Below are 27,719 nucleotides of genomic sequence, written 5' to 3'. Positions count from 1 at the left end.
AAGCCGAGAGATAAGACTGTGTCGCACACTGTGGAAAAACAAGTGAGACAAAGTGAGGCGACATACAGCTCGTCAGGCTGCATCAGAGACAGTCAGTAGTTGAGTCATACTAAACAGTCATACCAACAGTAAGAAGGATGTGTGCTGCAATCTTGTATTTACAAATAGTGTCTAGTAATCAGTACGGCAGATATATTGAAAGTGCAAAGGATTAGCAAGGACTTTAGTTTATTTTTCACCACACTTGAACTAGAAGAGATGACAACAATGGCCACCCGTACCGCACTTTAAATATGTGACATTCTTGCAGTTAAAAATAGTACAGAGTATGCAACTGAGACACAAATAGTAATTTTCCTCCATTCAGCTGATGGTAACTGGAGATTTAGTGGCCCCTGTTAGTAGATGGCCCTAAAGGACCTTATCAAAATAAGAACCCACCGCTCTCCCTCTCTTCATGCACACAGTATATCTTCCCTCCACAGGCTCCTCCTTACCCCTGTCTGCCTCTGGGCTGCCGGTGCCTCTCCTCTGTGTCACTCTGGCCTCCTCTCCCTCTGGATGGGGAGCGAGCACGAGTTCTGGGGCTGCTGGAGCTTCTCACGCCGATGGAGGCCCTGCGCTGGACCTGCAGAAAACACACCATATAGACAGAGCGTCAAACCTGATCCTGTAAATTACTATAAATCAAAGACTGAGAAAGAACAGCAAAGCATTATCTAATATCACAAAGATCAGCAGATGAGCATCCACCTAATAGTCCTCAGTACCTGTCCCGGGTTGGGATTGGTTGCAGCCTTGTTGGGCAGGGCCAGAGGGTCAGACTGGGTCATGGAGTTATCGCTGTTAGCGCGCAGTAGGGGGTGGGAATGAAGTGAGGGGAGAGGCAGGGTGTGGGCGCTCTCTTGTCGCGTGGGAACATACTTTGGCGATTCCAAAAAGGGCACTGAAGATGGAGTGTGTGAGGTTTACGGGTGAGGGTTCAGAGGTGACGAGTAAGGAGGAGTAGGAAGTGAGGAGGGGCAGTGGGGTTTGATGTGACAGGATGAAATGGAGGGAGAAATTAGGTAGATTGTTAAGGGAAAAAGAAGGGACATTGTAAGGGCAAATACATGATAGATTCAGGAAAATACAAAGAAAAGCAGGTGTTGGGAACAGATTGCAACACTTGGTGGCCCCCTCAGAAGAGACAGTTTGGCACGAAAGCTTACCTACGTCAGAATCTTTGTGGTTTTTGATGATTTCCCCGAGTTCAAAGTGACCAGACATAATAGCTAGCTGCAAACACAAAAAACAAAATAAGATATAATTAGTTTAGCTATTGTAATTATTGCTATTTCTTGTTTTATTGTGTTGTCTCCTTTTTCTCTTTTTTTTCATTTGATAAAAGAAATAAAATTATGTGCAGTTTTTATTGGTAGTTAAACCATTTACCTGAAAAGGGGTCTGACCATGCTTATTCTTGGCCTCCTTATTTGCTCCCCTGTACAGAAGGACGCGGATGCAGCTTTCCTGATCATCCAGAGAGGGAAAGCGATGGGTTAACACCTTTAGAAAAACCAGCAGTAGCAATTATGGTAATAATGGTTTCATATAAAAAGAATCTGTTTCCATACTTGCCTTGTTGTACAGGGCAGAAATGTGAAGTGCAGTGTTCCCTGAGGCATTTTGAGAAGAGGTGTCTGCCCCATAAAACAGCAGATGCTCCAAGTGCTGGGCAAAGCCATTCTGGCAAGCCTTTCAGTGTCAAGAGTGTGATAGAAATATCCACAAATTGTCAGAATTAGAAAGTATTGAAAGTGAGGAGGGTGATTTCACACAGAAATGTTTCAGTAGAATAGAATTAGGCATAAAAGGGGAGAAGATGAAAGATATCGCAAAAGAGAAAGAAAGGGAGATAATATGTTTTACATCCACTTTTAGATCCGTAATTACTCTTACAGAAAAACAGGTCAGAGCCAATTACATTGCACCATGGTGGAAAAGAAAGGAAATAAAAAGCATTAAAACAACAGAAATGAGCCTTCAGCAGCCCGAGAGGTTCCCTCATGTTTTTTTTCTGCAGGGACGAAAATATCACAAGATACGTACAAAGTAAAGAAAGAAAACACAGAGCACGGCAAAGCCAAAATAAAATACCATGACAACCGGCTCGCAGCACAATTTACCAGAATGTCACAGAGACATGATGTAGGCAATGCACCCGTATCTACAGTAAGAAAGAGATGGTATCCAATGCTCTTTCTGAACTGGATTTGAGATGACCCAGATTTGACCAGGAAACTATATGGTCACTTCATTCAGTTCATCTACATTTAATCACATCACGATTCTCAGTTTCCTCTGAAAGGCCGATGGGGATGATGACATGGTAGGATGAAGGGTACCTTATGTATTTCTTCCATTCCAAACTCCTCTTCATCCCTGTGCTATGGAAAGAGAGAAGGAGGGCAGGAAGGAGAGAGAATGGAGACGAGTGAGGAAGGCTGAGAGGAGACAGGGATGTGAGAAAATGCTGAGAGAGGCTGAGGGCGATGGTACATCAATGACATCAACCACAGAGATCAGGCACAGACATGTTGGTGCATTGCTTAAGTTTACAGGAAGAGAGACAAATACCAGAGATGCGTAACGTAAAAATATGGAAGGAAACGATGAAACCACATGGAAATCAATGGATGGACAGATAGGTAGATTTATAATATTAAAGGGATAGTTTGGGTGTTTTGAAGTGGGGTAGTATGAGGTACTTAGTCATAATCAGTGTATTACCTACAGTAGATGTCGGGCGGCACGCCCCCAGTTTGGGAAACAGACAGGAGTTACCATACAGAACCAAGGCAATGTTCAGTTCCCCGTAGGCAAGGTAAAGCGTTGAAATTATTCTAAATATATGTAGCGTGCACTTAAACAGATATAGATTTTTTAGGTGAGCCTTTCTTTTAGGTGGCTAAAATACGTTTTGCTGCCGGCCCCGTCCACAGCAGTACATTGCTTTGCTCCTGTGCGGTAACTCCTGTCTGCTTCTCCAAGCTGGAGGCGTGTCGACCATCATCTACTATAGGTAATACACTGACTATGGATAAGTACCTCATACAACCCCACTTCAAAACACCAAATCTATTCCTTTAAACTGTCCATTGGTACCTGATGGGACTCTTCCCAGCCGTTCTCGTCCCTTGACCCCAGCCTCGACCGGTAATACAGCAGGGTCTCGCAGCAGGTGGTGTCGCCCCCTGTCAGTACAGTGTGGTACAGCGGGGTCAGGCCACAGCGGTCTTTGTAGTTTGGAGACGCTCCAAGGGACAAGAGAGCCTGGCAAGGAGAGACAAAAGAAAAGCATTACTTTTCTAATGTGTGGGGGTGTGCATATTCTGTCTGTGATAAAAAATAGCCGAGCTGAGAAAGAAAGAAAGAAAGAAAAAAAGAAAGAAAGAAAGAAAGAAAGAAAGAAAGAAAGAAAGAAAGAAAGAAAGAGATAAAAAAACATGATAAACATGTTCATGTCTAAATCAATTATATGTATACAAAGTTTAATTATTTAACATCTGATCTCATATATACTACTATAGCAACATGAGGCAGCTACCAGAGCTCCAAAAAGGCAAAATCATCTGTTTCCAATTGCAAGTGCATACTTTAAAGGAAAGTAACAGCAGTCACAATGTGAACCTAACCAATCGTGTTATGCCTACCGTATTTAAGGAACCGTCAAATGCTTCTAATCATCTTTCAATCTAATGACCATCCACATTCGATGCAGCATTTGCAATTTATTCACTTTAACATTAAATACTTAATATAAGATGTTTATGTGACTTTGCCTAAACCCTATAAACTCTTATAGCAATCATTCAATTTATTCTGTCCTACTTGAGTGTGTTTGCAATATGTATGCCGCTTTAATTCAAAGTCCTTACCAGCAGCCCAGCGTGATTGTGAGCCCTAACAGCTTTGTGCATCGGTGTGAAGCCGTCTCTGCTCCTAAAGTCCAAATGAGAACCTCCCTGAACCAGCAGCCTGATGCCCTCCATCGGCAGGCCCGACTGCACAGCCACAGTTAGCGGGGTCTCTGGGGTCAGGTAGAAAGGTGTAAGTGAAAATAAGTATTTCATATCACCATCCAATACCACTTGTAAAATAATTTCTTTGAAATCAAAGAATGAATCTAGTCAAAAAGTGTAATTTCCACAGTGAGAGTCAGCACACACAGCTGTTGTGGCAAACTCACCTCCACTGTCAGGGTCATGAAAATTTGAATCAAGACCTTTATCAAGGACTTTTGCCATTTTCTCTATTGCTCCGGTCTGAATGTAATCCAGGAACTTCTTCAGACTGGCCTGAGAGGGGTAGAAGAGGAAGGAAAAGAATGTCGGAGTGGAATTGAATACTGTGCACCAGCAATATTCAATAGACACGAGAAGAAATACCTTTGTGCTGAGTTTGGAGAGAGCCTTTTCATCCAGATTCGTCTGTTTATAAACTCTGGTTTTGTACCTAAACTGAGGATGCAGAAAAAGATATGTGTGAAAACTGTGATTCATCATCACACTGCAGCACAGTTCAGTTTATCAGTACATAGTGGAAATAACAAAAAGATTATTATTTTCTGTGCTGTAAATCTGTACTTCAGGTGGTGTTTTACAATCTGAACAAAGCAAAGCTGGGACCTGGAAATTGAAAATAGATTTCATAGAAAAAGCAAATAATTAAACGTAGTTAATTTCAGCATTGCAGCTTTAAAGCACAAAAAACGCCATTATTCTTGTTAACTGCAGCTAAACTCTCTCACTGTTTCCAGAAATTCACTCTTCCCACTCAGAGTCGTTGGAACAGCTCCATGAGTTGTTTCTTTAAAATATTAAATCACATTTGGTTGCTTAATCACATGTACAGTAAGGCTGCAGTGGAAATGCCTGAATTCTATAAATGTCTTTATAAAAATGGAAATTGTGTACATAGAAGCATGTTGACTATTTATTCTAATGGTCATTGAATCTCTTTTACCAACCAGATATGTCATCTAGGGCAGATTTATTTTATACACAGTAAAAGCTACATATCCATATAAAGCTATACACATCATAGGATCTGACATACTGTATAGTCTTACATTTCTAAATGGGGCCAAACAAACAAACACAGACATGGAGGGATCTGATCAACCAAGTACATACTATGGAAAGGATAACATATATAATTAAAAACCAAAGACACTGATAATAAATGGAGAAAATGGAATGAACACTGTAAGCATATGAACTACAAAACATGTTTAAAGGCCCATGTATTGACCATTTTTATTTTTTCCCCCCAAAAACATGTTCTGATCATGTTTTGCTTTCTTTTCCGCAGTTTTCTTATTCTTCTCTCCCTCTTCTCTCTTATATGGCCTGTGGGGAAGTAGGTTTTTGTTAATGAGCGGAATAAGGGGAACTATTATGATGACATTCTCTTGTTAGTACTTATTTCACTATAATATTATGCATTTCCTTTCGTTATGATCATGATTATTATTATTTTAATGAATCTACAATTGATTTACTACTCACTTACTTACATTATTATTATTATTATTATTAATATTAATATTAATAATAATAATAATAATAATAATAATAATAATATTTTGTCAGTTTGTTTATCTGTTTCTGCTCACCTTTATTTTTAATTTTTTTCCCCTTCTCTTTTCTTTCTTCTTTATGATCATGATTATTATTATTTTAATGAATTTCCATTTATTTTCCACTTACTTACTTAACATTATTGTTAAAATAATTATTAATGATAATAATAATAATAATAATAATAATAATAATAATAATAATAATAATAATAATAATAATAATAATTTGTCAGTTTGGCTGTTTTTGCTTGCCTTTATATTATTTTTATTATTATTTTTCCTTCTCTTTTCTTTCTTTGTTTTTCTTTCCCCTCACATAAGAATATTGCTGTTGGATTTACATATGATGATTATGTTATGGTTCATTGTCTTATTCATTGATACTGTGTGAGAACAAAGTACATGTATGGTTTAACTTAGTCAATAAAAAAAAAGGAAAAAAGAAAAATCTAAATGTTTTATAGCCTTCTCTATTCTAACATGAATAAAAGTATGTGGTGAAATTCAGTGCCACTGTGATTCCAAAATCTATCAGCCCCTCAATAGATTACCATTGTTTTTTTTGGCTGGTGAGTGAAGCGAGTCTAACTGCCACTTGTACATCTTACCAGAATTTGGCTGGTGGCTGGTGCTAATTTCCAACCATGGTGAAATTAAAAGTATTGGTCTAGAATACGCTCTAGAGAATCAGTCTTCAAAAGCCCTATTGAGGCATGAATACAACATCCTTCAAAAGATGAATGCACTGTGTTCAAGTATGTTTGCTTTCCGCTCTCTCTGAATGGGAGATCACGTCAACATACAAAAACACTTGACTAGATGTGCTGTCTGCAAAGAGGAGTGCGGAGGTGAGAGGAGAAGTCTAAACTCCTATCTAGCAGCTGACAGCTGAACTGAACCACAAACTGCACCTCAGATAGCCGGAGAACAGCTGCATGTAAAAGCATCTGTGGCGTGTTTGGCCAGGATAAAAGAGCAATCTGGCCTAATACTTAGATTGAAATAACTACAATGTACTTATTAGTAAGTGGTGGCACACAGTAAGAACTAACAGCATCCAAAAACTACTCTATACCAGCAAATACTGGTGCAATTCATGTTATAAATACATATACTCATGGTGCTGTGAGATACATTCTGCTGTGGAGCAGAATTTAGGCACAAGGTCTCATCAGTACAGAGACATGGCCTCATCTGGAACCTTGTCAAGAATGTAAACACTCTGGTTTGAAGCCAAACCCTGAGTGTGGGATAGTCTCTCAGCCCTACCCAGCTCACAAACATTTACAGTAGCTGGACCACCAGAGGGCACTCTGAGATAATCATATCACAGCATGACTACCTCATATTGATGTCGTCTCACAGCCCACTTCCTAAAAAGTGGAGAGATATAATATAATTTGTAAGTTACGTAAAGCACGGAATGCAATTAAATCCATGAGGTGGATATTATTTTTGTCAAGATCCATTCATTTACTGCGTTGAACATGGGGATTCTAATAAAAAAAGTAAACTTTGAGTAATTTGTCTGCAATTGTAGAACACTCCTTTTGGTTTTTACTTAGTTATGAGCAATAATGTTTTCAAAGTATGATGCAGTGGCAGTAGTTAATGTCATCAAACTACAGACGTTGCAAAAGATGCACACAAAGATGCTGTTTTTTTAAAACTTTTTTTTCCTGTATGCAATTTGGCGATGACAACCATGCTGTATTTTATGTTCAGTAATAAAGAGTGTACTCGGTGAGGGCAGTAGCCACTGAGGGAACTGACGTCATGTCTATCTTTTGTGGGAATTTGGGGGGTTGTAGCAATACTTTCTGGGTATTTTATGGGCTAGGATTTTTAGACTTAGAAAGCAATCAGCTTTCATCCATCTATTAATATGTTAGTACTCATTTTATTATAATACTATGCTTTTCCTTTCGTTATGATCATGGTTATTGTTATTATTTAATCAAATTTCAATTTATTTTCCTCTCACTCACTTACTTACTTACCACTATTATTATTATTATTATTATTTTTATTACTAATATTTTAATTGTTTGGCTGTTTCTCCTTGCTTTTATTTTATTTTATTTATCAAATTAATTGATCTTTTCTTCTTTTTTATTTGTTCTATTCTTTTTTTCTCTTTTCTTTCCCCTCACATAGAAATATTGCTTTTTTTATGATTGTGCTGTGGCATGTGCTTTGTCTTGGTCATTGGAATTGTGTGATGGAGTTATTTTGTATCTTGGAGAATAAAGCGCATGTATTGTTTAGCTGAGTCATCAAATAACAAGTTAATTTTTTATTGACAACTTTTAGGCCAACATATAAATACATCAAGTATTTCCCCACCAGCTTGTTATTCCTGGGAGAAGCATTTTGAGTTTTTGGGAAATAAAATAGGCAATAAAACTGAACATTAAACTGTAAGAATAAAGTCAGAATTTTCTCTGAGGTGTTGGTGCTACGACGATACTTGGACTTATGACCTCAGTAAATCTAAAATTCTGGCGATGGCCACTTTCCCACTATTTCCACCTCCATACCTCCAGGTAAGGCACCCCTTTCTCAAAGGTCTGTGCGTAGTCACGCAGGGCCCGCTCCTCCTCCAGGAACTTGGCGTCCCGTCCATCTCCAGCCGGCTGGAAGAGGCCGTAGTTGTAGACGTCCCACAAAGACTCGCTGAGGGAGCAGACGATCTGCTGCTTGGCGTTCCACACCGTGCAGTCCGGGTCAAACTGGAGACACCTCTGACAGAAACACAGAGAGAAGACAGAGCAGCGGGGAGGTCAGCTCATGTTTCCCTCATCTATACCTGCTGAGTCTGAAATAATAATGGTTAATAATAATAACAGTTTTTAGAGGGCAAAGTGTCATGCATCAAAATGAAAGAGTAAGTTCACCCCCAAAAAGTGAAAATATGAACGACAATGTTTTTTCTAACAGTTACGTACAATCAAGAACTTGTCAGCGAACTGGTTTAATCTGAAAAATAACATTGTTATAGAATAAAATAAAGTACTTGCGCTCCACATCAACCAGCTACAATATTAAAAAGCAGCCGACATGTTCAGAGATCAGTTATCACATATGTTACAGTATAATATAACAGAGGCCATTCTGCCTCTGAGTTGATGCATGACTTATACTTTAAGTACATTTTGCAGAAAATACTTCTGTACTTTATCCGAAATTAATCTTTGAAAGTAGGACTTTTGCTTGTGATAAAGTATTTTTATGTTGTGGTATTGCTACTTTTACTTAAAAGTGCAGTGCGTAGGATTTGGCGGCATCTAGCGGTGAGGTTGTGAAAAGCAACGATTCTTAGTTTCAGGTGATTATACACTACAGAAAACATACTTATTAAAAATATTATATTCCATTTCTGCCAATATATATACAATAATAGATCCCCCTAAATGCTACACACTGTTCCTTTAAGTAAACAGTCCAAATATTTCTAAGTGCTAGGTGTCATAATAGAAGCTATAGCCTCTCTTCTATCATTGTTTCTCTGATCTTAGTCTACTTATGTTCTTTTTTCTCAAGAAATAAGATGATTTCTGCCTTTCACAGCTCTCAGTCTTTGAGAAAAGTCAATATCATAAAAAAACAAAAACTAATTCAATGCTAGTGTGTGTGTAGACCTGCGTGCACACAATTCTATTAATCCACACAACTTCAGCTATATTTAGTCAGTTTGGTTAAATAGCTGGCCAATGGCATTTAATTATTATGGATTAATAATGTAGCACGATGGTTTTAACATCAGTTGGTGAGGGATGAATGCATGAGAATGTGGTGTGTGTGTGTGTGCAGAATATGAATGCGTTACTTTTAAATAATTAACCGTCTGCCCATCTACATTCATGGAGATGAGATGACTTGAGCTGTCCTTACAGTCTATCAGGATATTTTCTCTTTACTCCTGATGATGTAAAGATTCTATACTGGGATAAATATTTCCCTTTTGTAATTTTTTTCCTTTGATCTCTGCATGCATAATGTCTGATTTGCGCCACAATCCAGAAGAGAAAGAACAAACTAGCTGGAAGAGAAAAGCTCCTTTGCCTCTTACTATACGTCTGTGTGTGATACACCAGAGGCTCCCCATGGATATACCATGTGTACCGGCTATGCCTAACTAGATTTCACGGTGATTTGTGCCCATTTCGCCCATATTATTACATTTCCTTGCATTTCTATGTTGTTTTTTTTTGGTCCTTTTCTTATTAAAGTCTGGAGCCGGAGGACAGAGCTGACCGGGAGTAAGGCTTTAACAACGGGGCTGAGAGGTCTCAATGAGATGTGTGCGTCATGCATCAATGCTATTGTTCCATTTCAGAGATTTGTAAGTAAAAATTGCACTGCTCAGCACACTTTCATGTCCCCTCCCTACAGCTTCCCCACTAGGTTGCACTATTTGATAGTGTAGCCAACTCTATTGGCATGGCAACCAGTTCATTAGCGAAGGCAGGCACCCGTTGCCGTAGCAATGTCTTGGTGGTCCCTGGGAGGTAAACCACATGATAGGGATGTGCGTGTGTGTGTATGTGCGCGCAAATAAGTGAAGTATACGTGTGCATTCTTCTGTGAGTGTAATCGTGCAGTGTTGTGTATATTACCACAGTGTGTGTGTGTGTGAAAGAGAGAGAGATCGAGTGGCTAATCCCTGAGAGAGAAGTCTAATGTAATGTATACTGTATATTACAGTGACACTTCTTTCCCCATCGTTCCGTTCTATACGACCAAAGGGTTTTCTGAGATCCTTCTGCCAGTACTTGTCCCCACTCAGGAGAGTTATGTAGACCTACACCGTGCAGTACTATGTTTTTTTGTAAATGCATCTTCCTCTTAGCTTGTTCATTCCCCACCTTTCTCTTCATAGCGTTTATTTCCTCCCCTCACTCTCTTTAACTAGCTCCTAATATCCACTCCCTCTCTTCATCTCTCTCCTAATTCAGCTCAATATTATTTCAGCTGCGAGGTTCGGGGTGCGGAGTGTTTTTTTGTCAGTGTTGCGCAGAGCTGAATATGATGCCTGTGGCTGACGGAGACCAACACAGATGCCTTCCACAATATTCCTTCCTTTCCAGCGTAACTCACTTCCCCAGCTCTCCCCAAACTCATTAAAACCTTTAAGATAATTAGCAATTACTGTTATATTGAGGGCAGATTAGCTGACATGTAGAACAGTCGGCATGTTCAGGGAGTTGAAAATGGAGAAAGGGAAATTGTGTGTGTGTGTGTGTGTGTGTGGTGGGGGGGGGGGGGGGGGTTACAGTGGGGCACCCGTTCTCACCTGGAAATGCAGTGTGTGGGCTGGCCAATTCTCACCTGCTGCCGCCGTACAGCGGAGAGCTGCTGCAAGTGTGAATTGATACTAACTTCAGTTTTGCAAACTAATTATGACCATACCTGACCTGAGGCAGATGCTTTACATGGTGTTGTTGACTGAATGTGTCAGCCCTTGCAGGTTGCTCAACACAAGTCAAGCTCTGTGTCTTTTTTTCCTACTTCCTTTTGGGATTCATCCCCTGGGCTTGTGGGATGGATGGAAATGGAAATGCTTTGAAATAAGAGATGTGCTTGTACAGTTGTGCACACTATTTGGATAATGTAAAACAAAATGTATGCGTCAAGTACCCATGGGGTCTTCTCAGCAACTCATTTGAAACAGATGTTGAGTCAACACTGCGGCAAAATGATTGAAAAAAAAAGGTTTTGTTTTGTTTGTACTTGCACGAAGATCAGAATCAGTAAAGGTTGCATAAGCTAAATGCACAATAAAGTAGCCTGAGCTATCTTTTTTTATTATTCTATTTGTTGAATTAAAGCTATCTATCTCAGCCTCTCTGAGGCAGTAATACCAGAGGGAATTGGCTTGAACTACTTCCTCATTTGGAAAGACCTCCAGTCAGTGCCCTGTTTGCAAGGGAGACTTTTCTACATAGATAACTAGACTTTTAAATGTTTGATTTTGATTGAGCATGATAGTTCATTCTTTTACATTTTTACTTATTCTTCTCACAAATTTGGGATATGAGCAACTGACCTGTGCAACATTATTTTTTGTGTGCCTCGACTTCACTGAATCTTTGAACTCATGGAAGTTTTGTAGATTTATATCAGTTTCAGATTAGGGGTCAATAGGCGTTATCGGTCGCTATAAGCCCCATAGATGTGGGTCAATAGGGGCCTACTACACCCAATATTAGGTTTTATCATCTATTCACATGGTAGATAGAAGGTATAAAAGAGCATGACAGTGACCTCTAGCGACCACAGTCATTATGACAGGAGCAGAAGTAGAAATCAGGTGCTGTAGTATAGACAGCGTATAGACATGAGTGGTGGCGGTCGGGGGAGATGGAGGGGACACAAAACACAGGGGGTCGCATCCTGTGTGAAACCAACAACATGTAGTTGTCTTTGTGTTGACAAGCATTAAAGGATATCTTTGTTTTTTTTCTAACCTGGACCCTTGTTTCTGTGTCTAAGTGACTAATGAAGACAACTCTTTTTGAAATTGGTCCAGTATTGAGGGAGAACGCTGCAGCCGGCAGCCGCTAATCGAGCTGTAATGTAATCATTTGGGGCAACCTGACACCATCAATTTACGTCCACTAAAAGTATTAGTTTTGCCACTGACAGGCTCAGATTGTTATTATACTGTTAGTGTCTGACAAAATTATGGAAACCCTACAGAGAAATAAAACCTTTTTTATTACCTTCTGTTTTCCATTTGTTATTGTGTCATGTGACTTGTTGCCGGAAGAGACAACGGTGGAAACGAGAGTGAGAGTTGGAGAGAGAAGTGCTGGTGTTGTCAGAGTTTGTTGTGTTGGACTACAGAAAGTGTAGCTTAGTGTTATCTAAAAGGTTTTCAATGTCACGGCTGAATACTTAGCTGAGTTCGATAATGTGGATGTGATGGGAGATTTCAGAATGACATTTCTCTGAGCCAGACACACAATAAGAAACAGACCGGATCAAGTGAAAGGTGAAAGAAAAACAATTAATTTCTCGGTAGGGTCCTTTCCATAATGTTGTCAGACACTTATAATAACAATCTGAACCTGTCAGTGGCAAAAACAAGCACTTTTAGTGGACGTAAACTGATGGTACCAGGTTGCCCCAAATGATTACATTACAGCTTGTTTAGCAGCGTTCTCCCTCAATACTGGACCAATTTCAAAAAGTTTTGTCCCCATTAATCACCAGGTTGAAAAATAGTGAAGTTTTCCTTTAAGTTTCACTTTCATTTTTGAACAGTAGTTATTTTAAGCCAAAACATGATATTTTGTTACCTCAACCTAAAGAAGCTGTTTTGTTTGTGTTCAAAACGAAACGTTTCATTCAGATTTACGTGTTAGAATGTGTTGCTTTGAAATTTCGCTTTCACTTCTAAACACAGTAGGTGTAGTGGGCCCCTATTGACCCACATCTATGGCGGTTATAGCAACTGATAACGCTTATTTAATGGGCGGATAACAGTTGAATTGGGTGTTGATTCTGTTATATTTTTGTATTTTGATGCTTTGGCAACATTGTTTTATGAAACTTTCATGCCGATAACGACACTTTGAATTACATTTTTTTTTATTGTATCATGTGTAAGGTGTCTTTGTTTCATGAAATGTCTGCAAAGTGTTTGGCCGTAGTGTTTGGGATGGGAACATGCACCTACTGTTTGTTTGAGGTCGGGAATCCCAATGCGGAACACCATCATGGTCATGTAAGCGTCCTCCATGGGGGCCACTGTGGTCATGCTGCGCTCCATGAGAGCTCGCCTCTTCTGCAGCGCGTTCAGGCCTGTGTGATGAGGCAGCTGATTGGCTGCGATGGCATGATGCTGTTGCTTATTGGCTGGTTGATGATGTAGCAGGGCTTGATTGTTCATGTATGCCCGGTTGCCCAGGTTGCCCGGCCTCAGCGGTCGGTCTGCTCTCTGTCTACCGACCACGATGGCTGCTGGTTTCACCACCTCGCCGCCTTTCCCTTCCCAGGATTGTCGTCCTCCCGTCATTTCCTTCTCCTCCAGACCCTCTAACTCTCCATTCTCCGTGTCAGGTCCATCTTCCTCTTCTCTGTTTTCTCTTGCCTGCTCCTCTTCCTCCTCCTCATCCTCCCCATCTTTGTCGTCCTGACCGGGATAAAAGTGCTCGTTATTTCCCAGCATCCTTTGCTGTGCAGGGGTCACTGCAGAGAGGGCTGAGTGACATAGCTGTCATGGAGACAAAACATGGCTATCCCATGAGACTGGCTTCATCCTTAGAAACATGCTGTGGGAAAAAGGCAGAAAAGGGAGTAAACGTTGGTCATTTAACTCTTAACAATATCATTGATAGAGTGAATTAGCAAAATTAGAAAGTATGTAAAAAAAAAAAGACACGTGCAATAATAGAAAAACTGGCCACCGGCAATGCTAATAAGTCCACATGTGTGAATGAGCACACAGCTGGTCCACATTTTCCATTTAGCCACTGGGAATGCATCGGGGAAAAGCAGGCTGATGAGAGACAGGCTATATATAAACACTGTGAATTTGCATCACAGGTTCTTTGCAGAAGAGAGTGAGTTGGATATGAAATTCAGCTTCACATGAGGTCAAGATCACTGCTACCTTGTGGTAATGGAGCCGATCTATGTCTGAGGCACAACCAGAGCTTACAGCTAAATGTGAGCTCCTTAAAGGAAAATTCCACCCTCAGATACTTTCACTGTTAGTTAAACATCATCAGTGATGCTCGTTGTGATGCAGCTGTGATCTTTAAATGAGGAGTTGCGATTGACCTCTTGGCGTACTCACTGTCGTACTTGACCATGTCGTTCACTGATGTGATACTTTTCCCACAATACCTTGTGACAGCTATAAGAAGAACAATGTGGCTGGCAGTATACTCCAGACCAAATTAAAGTTGATTTATTTGCTCAAGCAAGGTTATGGATTTGGAACAAAAAACATAAGGCTTATGCATCGATCGCTGCTGTGTAGAAAGCCTATGGCCAGGTGAACTTGTCAATATTCACACATACTACAGTGATTTTTTTAATACCCTCCAACACAGCCTCAGCTGCAGTCGGTGAGAACTGTTTGGTTACATTCAGTATCAGAAAATCATTTGTGTTTTCAGTTTACGTCTATTAGTTCTAATATGAACAGGTTTATTTATTGCTTTGAGGAACTAGTGTGTCCCTTTATTCTATTGTAGTGTTGTCAGTTATGAAACAGAAAATGTTCCCATATACTCAGAACATTCCCCTGGGTGCTCTCAGTATCATCTATAAAATCTCTCCTCATTCATCGTCTATGGAGCAGCTCCACACTTTATACCCTATGACATCACAAGTTTGAGTTTTAGCTCTCTAGTTTTTGGATTTGGGAGAGAGTTGTTCATGTTTACTAATATTTTTTGGACTGTCTTAAATCATAGGAGTAACGTGTGAATTTTGAAAATGGGCGTAGTTCCCCTTTAAGGGGCTTTTACTCAGCAACGGTATCCAGATGAGTCTGTGAACTGGCATTCGCTCAGCGTGCATATGTTGACATAGTCTGAGAATAAATTCTATTTAATTTGAAGTATGTTGTAAAAGTACAGGAGTTTTTCCAGCAGAGAAAAGCAACAGTCACACCCTTAATTAAAACTGACATCAAAACATGATCATTACTGTTGATAATTCAGATAGCTGAAGCATTTTCTGGTACAAAACTCAACTGACATTACATGAATAGTATGATTGACATGATGTCAGGTTATTTGCTGGGAGATAACAATAAAATGGACCCACAAATACAACCTGCATCACAGACAGCTATTTAAAACCCGTCTTAAAAGTGTCTTAGGGTGGATTTTTGCTTTAAGATTATTTAATTGCTTCAGTGTGTTTCAGATTTGGCATACTGGCGCCTCCATATGTTCTGTCCTGGTTTTTGGTGGTGGTGAAGTCTGGCTAAAGGGGCTTTGCCATCATGCAGATCTGGACCATTGCCAACAGCCGCCTTAATGATGGTGAATGACGCAGGGAATCTCCCACTTGTCTCATTGGCAGTTTGGTGCTCTGAATATCATATGAGTTGGGAGAAATAGACGGGTATCAGGACAGATGGAACTCAATAAAATATCAGATGAAATTAGGACACAGATCGAAACTCATTCAATCACAGATTACCAACATGCAGATACTTAAAGGGTCAATCTGTTTTAGTAAAATATGTAGAAAACATGGTGCTGGTGAAGGTTAAAGGGGCATTAAGTGATCTATGACTTTTGACTTATCAACCTCTATCGGTGACCAAGGACATTGACAGGTGTCTGGCACAGCTTACAGTGGCCTGTAATTGACATAAATAATAATGTAGAGATGAAGAAGCTGGCCAATAGCCAGAGATCCAACAGAAACATTTGAAAACAAAATGTTGGCCAACGCTGGCTCCTCCTCTGATTGTTGCACAGTTGAAAATGTGTGTCTGCACGACTTTATACTTCTTTGTGAGGACCAAATATCCTTGCTGGTTGGTTGAGGTCAGAGTTAGTGTGTGTCCACACCTGTAGTTAGGTTAATTTGGTCTGGACCAAAGGAAAAAATTATGTGTTTCGTGTTCATACAGACTTTTTACAAACGAACCAGAGGATTAAACATGAAGTTATACAGACTGACAGGTAATTCGTTGATAGGCCTGCTTTGGCGATTGCCAATCCTGCATCATCAGGACCCAAGTGGGGAAATCAAATTCTGGTGAGTGACAGAAGTTTATGGAGCAATCTAACGCTCCCAGATGACTGGTGCTAATGCTTAGTCCGAACGTCGGGGAGCACATGGGAACAGGCATGAGACAAGCACTTCATGAAGTTAATGAACTGACAAAGTACACAGTGTCGAATACAAGCACAGCAGTTTTAACAGCTTTTGACCTATTAGTTGGGGAAAATACCCACGCTGACGTGTTTATATTAGGGCTGTCAATCGATTAAAATATTTAATCGTGATTAATTGCATGAACAACTATAGTTAATCGCGATTAATTGCAAATTAATCACACATTTTTTTTATCTGTTCAAAATGTACCTTAAAGGGAGATTTAAGTAAAGTTGTGCATTAGAATTAGGATCAGGATTTTGGTTATGGGTTAAGGCAACCTTTTAGGCTTGCAACCCCTTACAGTTCACAGAAAAACAAAGATTTGAGAGAAGTGCATAAGCTTAACTTTGGGTTGCAGAAATATGTTTTATTTTCTGCTTTCCTGTACTGTTATTTATCTTGTGATCCCCTGTGATTTATCTCCGTGGAGGTCCTGACCCTCAGGTTGGGAACAACTGGGTTGAGGTATTGCTCAATTTTAGAGAGACGGGATCAATCAGTTTTTAGACCTTGTAAAAATATGAAGAGATAAAGAGAGATTGGCTTAGATATCGCTCAGTATAAAACCTGGCCAAGTCCTGCTGCCAGGGTCTGAAATTAAATTTTTTCCTCACCTGCCACTGTGGCAGGTCACTGAACATTTCTACTGGCCACTTTTTTTTGTCTGCCACATCTGAAATCTATCTGCAACGCTTTACAATTATAAACACTGAGTCAGTAGTACCAGACAGTAGAGGAATTGCTTTTAAAAAATAATATTTCTTAATATAAGGAAATCCAATCTACCATGGTGGCAGGTGCCCTAAAATTTCTACCTGCCGTAGCCAACATTTAGCCTGTATTTGGCAGCTGGCAGCTGCTCATTTCATTCCCTGCCTGCAGCTATGCACTATTATGGTTTCTTTCATGCAATGGAACAACAAAAGGCCAAAAGGAAGTCTGCTAGTTGAGCATTTCAGGGCGAAAGAGCGATACCACAGAGGGAAGAAGACTGGCTGTGGTCGATTCCCCAAGATGCTCTGAGAGTGACAGGGTGGGCCACTTCGACACAAACACAATGTCTGTCAGAGCAAGTGAACCAGGGAGGACAAAAAGGAGAAAACTGAAGGATAAAAATCGCAACCACTTGAGAAAAAAGTATCGAACCACTTACGGTACATTAGGGGAACGTGATGTGATTAATGAATAAGAATGTTTTGGGCTGGCTAACATATAAAGCTTTTTTTCATTAGGCATTCTACTGCTGGCAGTAAACCGAAAACCTCTCCAATCAAAAGCTGACAAAGCGGGGCGTGTTAACACTCACAAGGTTTTGGAGATTAACACTATCATTCAAGTACACCAGGAGGGAATAGAGGAGGTTGATTTATGAACAAAGTCTCATCAAATATTGAACAACATTGAGTCTGCGCTAGGCAAGATAAGGACCTCGAAGGACAGGCTGAAAGTAGACGGGAGCCTAATAATTGGGATGTAAAAGCGAAAGGGGAATACACAAGAGAGAAAGACGGAGAGAGTTGTAGTTTGCATAAAGCAGCGTAATCAGATTGAGAGAAAAAAGGGAGGGTGAGAGGACAAGCGTGACTGGAAGAGGAATGAGAGTGAGAGTGGAGAACTGAGCCTAAAACAACAGTAATGTGAGGATAGAAACAGGATGAAAGGAGGGATAGAATCATGTTTAAAGTGCTATTTGCTCTATGGCAAAGTCCAATCACACCTCCTGAAACGCCCTCCTCAGCACGTACAACTCATTATAGATGTCGCGGCTCGTCTCGTCTCGTCTCTGCCTTCCCCTTCATGTCGCTCAACTCCTACACCCTGCCACAATAGCTCAGATTTGGTTCCTTTTGCCAGCTGTTTGGCTCTCCTGTCCCCACGCTGGCCATCAGCTCTCCAACTAGTCTTGACTTTTCTTTCTCTTGGGAGAACGGTGGCGATAGAGAGGAATGAATTTCACTCTCCTGACAGAACAGTCTTTCTGCACCTTACTGTCAGAGGCAGAAAACTCATTTTTCACTGTCTTACACTTTCAGCCACTCGCTTGAACTGTTCTTCGATGTGACTTATTGGCTTATCTGTATTTTTCTCTCACCTTCAGAGGTCAGAGGAAAATGATCAGGGCACCTTGCATGGGTTGCTTGCAATGTCAGGCTTATTTTACTGTTTCACTTCAGGCAGGAACACACAACATGATTTAAAAACAGATTCAATTCCTTATTTCCAACTCTTAAAACTTCTACTGCTGAAGCCTCATTTTAGCTTCAGATAAACTTTGTATTTTCACACAGAATGACGACTGTGGATTTTGTCCCCCGTCAATTAGATTGGAAGTGCATTAGGAAGGTGCCTCTTAATTTACCTAGCACGGCAGCTGGATTCTCGTGATGTCACAAGATCATGTGAGAATTGCGGGATCACATATCACACTGTCAGGCTTCAAGTAATGTGTTTGTGTCCGGCAAGCCAGATCACGGACCAATCAGCGTCCTGTGAGGAACTACTGGCAGCTACGGGCCTGGTTTATGTGTGTGTGACAACACGGAGTGGAGAGCAAAGAGCGGCACTGAAGGCTTTTCGAGATGGAACAGATCTCACTCTTCTCCCAACTGGCTTCGGCAAGAGTTTGATTGACAGATGGTTCATCCAATCACCTGCCAAGTATTTTTTGGAAAGTGCCTGCCCTTTTCCAAACACTTTCCAATGACGGATTCTCAGATTGTTCTGTGTGACGAACCATTTAACGGGTCAGTTTACCTCTTACTGGCTAGTATGAATGAACAGGAGGAATGATTACTGTGACCAAAACATTTTCATATGGGTAACTGACTACTGTTTGAAGACAGACTTCAAAAAATGTGAACCTAGTATCCTCTAACATCTAAACATACACTACTATATTATGTAAATTTGTCACACGATTGCTTTTTTTCCTGATCTTATGAGCTCCCGTCCAAAAACTTGGATAGAAATTTCAACAGTCATGAGTAGAGTAAAAAACAGAACACATCTGAAGATTTCAGAAGTTGGCGAGTCGGTCCACCCATGGGAGACCAATAGAGCAGCTTGACTTCTGATGAGTAGAAGCCATGTGGAGACTCAGAGAGAGGATTTCAGTAGATCTGGGCCGACGTCGGTCCACAGACAGTGAGGAAATGGAGTGAGAGTAAGATGAAGAATCAGGAACTGATTAATCATGATAACGAGGACATAGATGGATAGATGAGCACCTGGAGAGCTGTGATGGATGGATAGAGAGATTTGCTGAGAGAGGTCACAGATATCTCTCGCCTCTATTCGTCTTTGCCTTTTCTGAGATCTATTATGTCCATCTTGCTTTTTGCAAAGCGCAGCAAAGTTGCAATAATGACTTTGACTTGCTTTAGTCCTCGGGGTTCCGTATAAACAAAACATTATGCAGCATGTTTTGGATGATGAGTCAAACCTATGTTTACTGCGGTGCAAATTATGAACAATGAAAAATAATGTTGGATCTGTTGGACTGACTTTAATGTGTGTGTATCAATTACTATATGAATTATCTTCTGTTAAAATATCTTTTTGTCAATCTCTCTCTCTCTCTCTCTCTCTCCCTCTCTCTCTCCCTCTCTCTCTCTCCCTCTCTCTCTCTCTCTCTCTCTCTCTCCCTCTCTCTCTCCTCTCTCTCTCTCTCTCTCTCTCTCTCTCTCTCTCTCTCTCTCTCTCTCTCTCTCTTCCTCTCACTCACTCACTCGCTCCTTATGTAGGACAGAGCATGTGTATAGATATATTTTCAGTGTATCGGTCCCCGGAAAGTAGAGTTGGAGATCATCCAAGGAACAGATTGTCCCACTTTTACGTCCTGCGAAAGTGGAGCGGCCAAGTTCTGTCCTCTATAGCCCTCTCTTTCACTGGGTCTCCACCCTTCAGCCTCTTTCACACCGCCGGTGACGAGGAACCGTCAACAACGCTCAAGACCTACTCCAACACAGGACGGATGGGATGAGTCACAAAACTGTGGGGGGTGGCGGTTTAAATGAATGGTGCATCACTAGCCATCAGGTTTGGGGGTGGTGCTCTGACGTAGGAGTTTAAGGGGGAAGGGCTAAGCTGGGGTATGATGGGTAACTCCAAAGCACAATACAGTGAACATTTAAGTTTCAATGTTTATGGTCTCTAAAACATATTTGTATGCTTTCCTGTTGCGATGACATGGCTTGGCAATTTTAAGCGGTAATTAAATTTGTGCTTGATAAAATCTGATGAAACGCTAGTGCTTAACTGACAATCATGGCGCCGTTCAGTAATTTTACAGGCAGATGATAGATCCATCCTCCATACACCCAAAGATTCTGGCATTCCCCTCAGCGGGGAGGGGGGGGGGGGGAGTTCTCCTATCCAACATAAACAGACGCCTGTTCGTCAACTTCATATCTGATGTTAATCAAGCAAAAAATGATAAGCCTGCTAATCAGTAATTAAGTGGATGATTAAAATAATTACTCCCAGCTCTCGATTTCACAATAAACATCCTGCTCCTTTGATCCGCGTTCCAACTCGATCCTCCCCATCGCCGCCACCTCACCGAGGACGATCCCTTTTGAGAAAAAGGGGCCACGGCTCACTTCATAGGTTACACGTCGCTCGCCTGATGTCCCAAGCACATGCGCATACACACATACTGTGTGATCGCACGCACAGTTTGACTCTTTAAGCGGCGCTCAAACACACACATCTGTCCTGAATGTCTAACAGAAAGCGGCATGAAGTGCCAGACCAGTCAGCTTGGGTTTGGCTGGCGGTCTCGTGTAGATCAAAGTGGGCTATCTTTCCCCTCAGACTGGATATAATTGGGTCAGGTGGAGCGTGCGCTGAGGGCCTCTGCTTGGGCTAAACTTGGCTGGATGGGCTGGGAGACCTCAATGCAGCACAGATATAGGTGTGAACATCCCCTGCGCTATTTATGAGACTTCCCCCTTCCAGTAAACATTGTGTGATACAGTAGCTAAAGCTTCTTTGTCCGACTGCACAACAGAAATCCCTTAATTTAGGGTTTCTCAACTTTTACTTTTTCTGGCCCGTGACCCCATTTTCAGGTCCAAGCAATGCGAATCTGAGTATAGCGTAGATTTTTATTACATTTCCAAGCTCTAAATAGATGATATTGAAAATAAAATGTATGCCAAGCCGACTCTTCTGTTAAAATATATCAATCAAATATTTCTGTCTTACAAATTTCCTGCAACACGCATCCCCAAATCAAGTTACCACGATGTGGGATACAGACTCTAAGTTTGAGAACCTCTGCCTCATCATAACGCTTAAAACTGCGAGCAGGATTTCTATGGAGGACAGAACAGGCCAAAAATAAATAAAGAAGCAAACTAAAACAGAAATATCTATTTATGTCACATTTGATCAATTAATGAATGCCTATATTTATTTTTAATATTATTTTTGGTACATTTAATGGTATATTTATTTATGTATCGAGTCATTAATTTATTTATTAATTTTTGATTTTGGCAGGTTCCACCCTCCATACATTTCATCTGCACCTTCAGACGTTATATAATATTAATGAAGCACACTTAATGTCTTCGAGCAACTTGATATTTCACATTTCTAATTGGACGTCATTATTGCAGTTTAATGAGCCAATCCATGTGGGACAATATATGAGACACAATGTTCTTGCTATTGTTTAGGAGTGTTCCCTTCAGCAATGAAATAATGACACCAGATCCCAGGTCCATGTGCACATGTCTGTAGCAGCACTGAAACCAAACCTAAGTGTGACACTAGTTTTTGTGGGTGCACAACACCCAGGATCTAATAACTTTGGTTGTATCATCTGAAATACATAAAAATAAGTCAAGACCGAAAGTAAAATACCTGATTTCATATAACACAAACTTCCCTTTCACTCTCCCCACACATGATATGACAGAAAGTGCATTCAAATGTCATGAAAACAGAGACTTCAAAGGCAACTGTGCAGCAAGTTGCCTTCTGTTTCAACAAAAGGAGGGAAGCGCAGATGCAGAGTCAAAAACATTTCTAATAAAACAGACCATCTATACAATTCCTGTATCAGGTAACTTTTTCAAGGGCATCGTTTTACTCTTTATACTTGTCCCAGAGCTCTAGACTAAAAGACCTCAGGCCTCAAATACAGTGAAAGCGGGCCACAGACAAACTAGTCAGACACACAGAGATGAGCGCAGAATTAAGGCTTTACGGTGGATTTTATGGCAGATAAACAGCCACAAATAGACCGTCCATTTGTGACAGTTTCACTTACCTTGCACGTCCATTGACATAAAGGTAACACTGAGAGACAAAAGTCAACAAGATACTAATAAATGCTGTTAGACATGGCTGACAAAGTGAGGACCATGTCGATGCCTGTCGGGCCCCATTACTGTTCGTCCACCTACCGTGTAATGGGGTGTAATCGGCTCTACAAACAGGAAGACCCTTCATTCTTAACTTTATACTCTACTTGTGACTATTACACTGCTATTACTGCTGTATACTTTGGATTTCCTAAAACGCCTTTTTACTAAACCATTAATATTTATAATTTATAACCACACCAGATTCGACTGTTATCAGGCCATTAAATAGGCGTTATCGGTCGCTCTAACCACCATATGTATGGGTCAATAGGGGCCTACTATGTTGTAAAAGTGGAAGCGTAACTTAAAAGCAACACAAAATGTTAGGTATTGAACACAAACAAAAAGGCTTCTTTAGGTTTTGACAACAAAAAACACTTAGTTAGGTTTAAGGAAAAACGTGTTTTGGCTTAAAATAACTGTTTCAAAAATTAAAGTGAAACAACTTTCACACCGGATGCGAACCCCAGTCTCGTGGGTGAAAACCCAGTGTTTTGTGTCCTATCCCTTCGTCCCCGACCTTCACCCCAAATGGATGACTAGATTAGTCATGACTAATACGGTCGCTAGAGGTCACTGTTGTGTTCTTTTATACCTTCTTTCGGTGATCTACTATCTGAATAGATGATAAAACCTATTATTGGGTGTAGTAGGCCCCTATTGACCCAAATCTATGGTGCTTATAGCTGCCGATAACGCCTATTTAACAGCCTGACAACAGTCTAATTGGTAACCTTGATAATCTTCAACCAAGGGGGCAAGAGAAAGTGTGAAGAAACCCTCACATAGATAATATTTGTTATCAAATGGGACCATCACCTGTTTTGAGAGGGCATCTCTATAGAGACTGAGGTTAAATGTCAGACAAGAAAAGCAATGACGGTGTTAAATGTGCACTTTGTCCAAGATATTTTGAGGAAAGCATGTTTTTTACACCTGCTCTCGACTCTAATAAGATCTACACTACCTTGTTAAGACCCTAAACTGAGCCAAAAAATCCCCAGCTAAAGGGCCATCTGACCCTGCTGGCTTGAAACAGGCTGCCCAGCTGCCCTGCAGCTATATTACATCAGCAAACAGTGAGGTTAATGAGGTGTGACCATTATACTATAGCTAAAGGTCTATGATCACCCACTTGTGCTATAGATCTGTCACCGTGTGATGTATTACTCCTGTTTTCATGTCATACAATTTGCATACTGTGGACTCTTAACTGGTGTCCCTGCTGCTTTAAAAGCTGCCAAGCACATAGTAGTGTTTCCCTGTAATCAGTGCATCTGAAAATCCAGTTGTTGCTTTCCGAGCCATCTGTGCGAGAATTAACTTGTTGTGTTCAGAAACTGTAAAAGCCAGAGCTATTTCAGTTCTTCATGATAGTAGATGTGTTGCAGTTTGCTGGCTTCTGTTTTCATGGCTTACGGCAATCCACCAGATCTTTCCCCCTGGGGGGAAATCTCCCTGTATGTAATAATGAAAAGCCTGCAGAGTCAGAGGAAACGGCTCTTCTCTCCCGTTCCATCTTAATGAGCACAACAATGAGACTCTGACAGTTCCGCAAATAACAATTAGAAATTCATTAAAAATCATATTAGATTACAAACATGAAATTACCTCTCAAGGATATTTCATGATGACACTTTAAATGTCAGACAGAAGAGGGCATTTCTTTGCACAGATTTTTGCAGCGTTTGTCCTTGAATTAATTATGAATATGTGTGTGTGTAAGCGATGCATTTGAATGGGCACATGTGTGTGTTGGTTGTTTTTATAGCTCCATACAGCTGTAGCCCAGTTTAGTATTCCCATGGGACTGATTTAAAGAGCATTTTGTTGTGTTCTTTGCATTTCTGCTTCATAGATACAGTAGTAGAGTCTAACTGTATTCCTCCACAGCAGCGAGCTGTCACTGGAAATATTCTCTCAGCATGTCAGTCTTTTGTCCTACACTCTCTCCACACCAAACCCTGGAGAATTACTGGACCATATAGCATTGTCACATCTGCCACACTGACCGGCCTCTGCGTATCAACTCCTGCTCTGCCTGCAGAGATCGGAGAGGTCGGAACAGGACTGAGCAGCATGAGACAGGTCAGGATGGGAGTGGAAATAAGTAGGCAGTGGTGGTGGAATCAGAGAGACGCACATATCTCCGCTGACATATTAAGCTTTCTGGCCAATTCAGTGTAATTCATGTCTTTCATTTTCCATTAAATTGTCATCATCACACTCTCTTTTGGCATTACCTGCACATTAGGCTACGTATAAATCACTCAGTCCCTCTCTGGCGTTGGTAACGTCACCTGACGTCCTTTGTTCCATTATGATCAATTGTTCAGTGTTTCCCTAGGAAGCCATTAATCTTCTTGTGCCCACTCTGCTTTAAATTGCCTGGTTTATTTTCACTCCTTTTTCAAATTAATTCCCCCGGGTGCACTTTGCCAATATAGAAGAATAACCTTTTAGAGCCAACATTGCTTGTTGTGCATTACACAGTGTGGGGTAGGTCTTAGGAGGCAGTGCAAAGTCAATTATGTTGCATCCATAGGATGAAAGGGCACAGAGCTGGAACACACCACGGCTTTTAGGTACTTGTGTGTGTGTGTGTGTGTGTGTGTGTGTGAGTCTCTGGGGTCCTTAGAGGGTTTTCCACCTTTCCACCAGCTGACACCATAAATACCGCGAGCAGGTAACGGTTCCGACAAGTCGCAGCTCAAGAAGTGTGTGAAACGTGGGTGTTGATGAGCTCTCGTTTGATTCTGTTAAATGTAATACAAAGCTGTGAGTGTCTGGATAGGTATTATATAAATGTGGCCTTTACATAAGCACAAGTATTAATATTTCTTTCTCCCAACTCCCAGACTGAATGTTATCTACATCAATTATTCCCCCATTAATTCGGTGCATGTATCACTGTAAAACAACGGGTCATAACCTACTTTGTAACTGTGGGGGAGCGGTTGTAAAATACTGCAATGTGCAATTCTGATTCATAATGAACACGGAATAATCTACATGAAACAGGGTCTTAACTAGTCACAAGGGATTCAATTATGGCCACAGAGTTGGATTCAGCATGAAAGGCTCATTTAGAGAAATGAACTTTTCCACCACCACTGCCCACTGTGCCCAGAAGAAAAAAGGCTTGCAGCAATCCTTTTAGCTAAAAACGTCACCTTAATGTGTCTTCTCGTAATTTAATTTCCATGATTCACATTAACCTACAAGCAAACAAATCTGCATAACCTTCACTACAAGCTGCCTTATGCTGTAGACCATAGCTAATAAAAGCTGCAGAGCACTCTCACTAATCAGTCTCAAAGCTGTTTTGGAGCGATATGTGCAATTACTTTAGAGTTTTTCGTTTGAAGACTCTGTGATCTTTGTTAATTCTTTCTCTGTCCCACTTTGCTCTTCCTGCCCACCTACATAAAACATGGAAACCAGACCTCAGAGGACGCGTACCCCCTCCTTTCTCTGTCACAGTTTCAGCAGCACCCACTTATTTCTGTAAAACGCTGTGAGTTTCACCCTCACACACTTTGCTGCTAAAGATCATGCCTTCTTCTAAATGCATGCCTTTTATTGTCAATTTATATTCACACACACACACACACACACACAATGTTCCTATCAATACTGTATTCTATAATTTCACATTATTTTTGTATTATAAAACACTTTACTTTGATTGTGAGATACACACAACAGTTGTTCTTATTTAGGTGATTCAATTCAAACCAAGAATGAGAGTACAAATGAACATAAAAAAGTAAATACCTTTTAGTCTGCAGTTCAGGCTGTGTTGCTCCTCTTAGTATCCGCAGTGACCTCCTTGATAAACCACATAGAGAGTAAAAAAAAGGGGGTCGGGATTAGAAAATGAGAGAAAGATCCAGTTGATAAAATATAGATGAGGAAAAAAAAACAAGAAATTCGCTTTTTCTCTTGAAAAAAATCACATTTTCGTGCCTTCTAGTCTTTTAAACGTGGATCGGTGCGAGCCAGCCTGAGCCCCTGTATAATGCAGCCTCTCTTTCTGTTTTTCATTCACACACACACACACACACACACTTTCACCTACTCTATGCCCCAGTATAGCCGTCTCTCTCTCTATTACACACACTCTCTCTCCAGCGTGGTGTACACTCTCTCTCTCTCTTACTTCAGCTGTTAGATTGATCCCTCTCCTTCCTCTCTTTGTACTTCCACTGTGTACCGACTCTCCACCATCCATCTGTCAGTTGCTCTTTCTGCTTTTTGTTCGCTCCCAAGTGCTCTTATATTCACTTATGCCCAATTTTCTTCATTACTCTCTCTCTCTCTGTCCTTTCCGTCTCTCGCTGTTCCACCACATTCCAACCTCTCCTCCCTCCCTCTCTCTCTCTCTCTCTCATTATTTCAGTCACTCCATCAATCAAACGCACTCACACACGTCCCATGATATGATTCCCTCCCCTTTATGTCTCCCTGTCTCACATGTACAGTGGATGGATTCAGGCCACCTCTTTGATGCTGAAAGGTCCTAAATAAACTGACTTTTTTCCATTCATAAAATGTGGCTTTATTACCTATGCAGTAGAAATAACAGATGATGACAGATATTGCTTCTGCAGATCGCCCACTGCTCTGACTCTGAACAAACTTGGGAGGAATGATGCGCTGCTTTCTGTTATTTAAAGGGTCTATTTCACATAAATCACTCACACAAAAACATATTTTCTCAGTTTCCCCCTTGTGGTTTCTTGCCATGGAGACATTTCTGGTTTTATTACGTGAGGTTTTCAAATACTTGCTGCTGGCATTTCTGTCCAAATCCCAGTGCAGTGGAGCTGAATAGCATTTTGTTTGTTATGCTCACT

At 40.7% G+C, this 27,719-nt stretch overlaps 1 protein-coding gene across 5 annotated transcripts in view; it reads right to left on the bottom strand.

The window, feature by feature from the left end:
* LOC141758107 (SH3 and multiple ankyrin repeat domains protein 1-like) overlaps window positions 1–27,719 on the bottom strand; it is a 64,297-nt gene that overhangs the window by 20,188 nt on the left and 16,390 nt on the right. Inside the window, exons 1-14 of one of the 5 annotated variants that reach the window (XM_074619208.1) lie at window positions 27,023–27,216; window positions 26,638–26,691; window positions 13,311–13,905; window positions 8,167–8,370; window positions 4,431–4,502; window positions 4,232–4,340; window positions 3,921–4,072; window positions 3,148–3,315; window positions 2,388–2,429; window positions 1,621–1,737; window positions 1,435–1,512; window positions 1,212–1,278; window positions 771–946; window positions 498–628 (exon numbers count right to left, since the gene is read on the bottom strand). In XM_074619208.1, coding sequence (XP_074475309.1) covers window positions 498–628; window positions 771–946; window positions 1,212–1,278; window positions 1,435–1,512; window positions 1,621–1,737; window positions 2,388–2,429; window positions 3,148–3,315; window positions 3,921–4,072; window positions 4,232–4,340; window positions 4,431–4,502; window positions 8,167–8,370; window positions 13,311–13,802 — 1,808 coding nt within the window. In that variant the 5' untranslated portion in view covers window positions 13,803–13,905; window positions 26,638–26,691; window positions 27,023–27,216. Of the gene's footprint in view, window positions 1–497; window positions 629–770; window positions 947–1,211; window positions 1,279–1,434; window positions 1,513–1,620; window positions 1,738–2,387; window positions 2,430–3,147; window positions 3,316–3,920; window positions 4,073–4,231; window positions 4,341–4,430; window positions 4,503–8,166; window positions 8,371–13,310; window positions 13,906–26,637; window positions 26,692–27,022; window positions 27,217–27,719 lie in introns of those variants that run through there. The other 4 variants (XM_074619211.1, XM_074619209.1, XM_074619212.1 and 1 more) reach the window with 4 other exon arrangements.

Source organism: Sebastes fasciatus, chromosome 20 (genome assembly GCF_043250625.1).
Source record: "Sebastes fasciatus isolate fSebFas1 chromosome 20, fSebFas1.pri, whole genome shotgun sequence".
Taxonomy (NCBI): domain Eukaryota; kingdom Metazoa; phylum Chordata; class Actinopteri; order Perciformes; family Sebastidae; genus Sebastes; species Sebastes fasciatus.
Note: the sequence above shows the minus strand (reverse complement) of the source record. Positions and strands in the feature narration are given on the sequence as shown.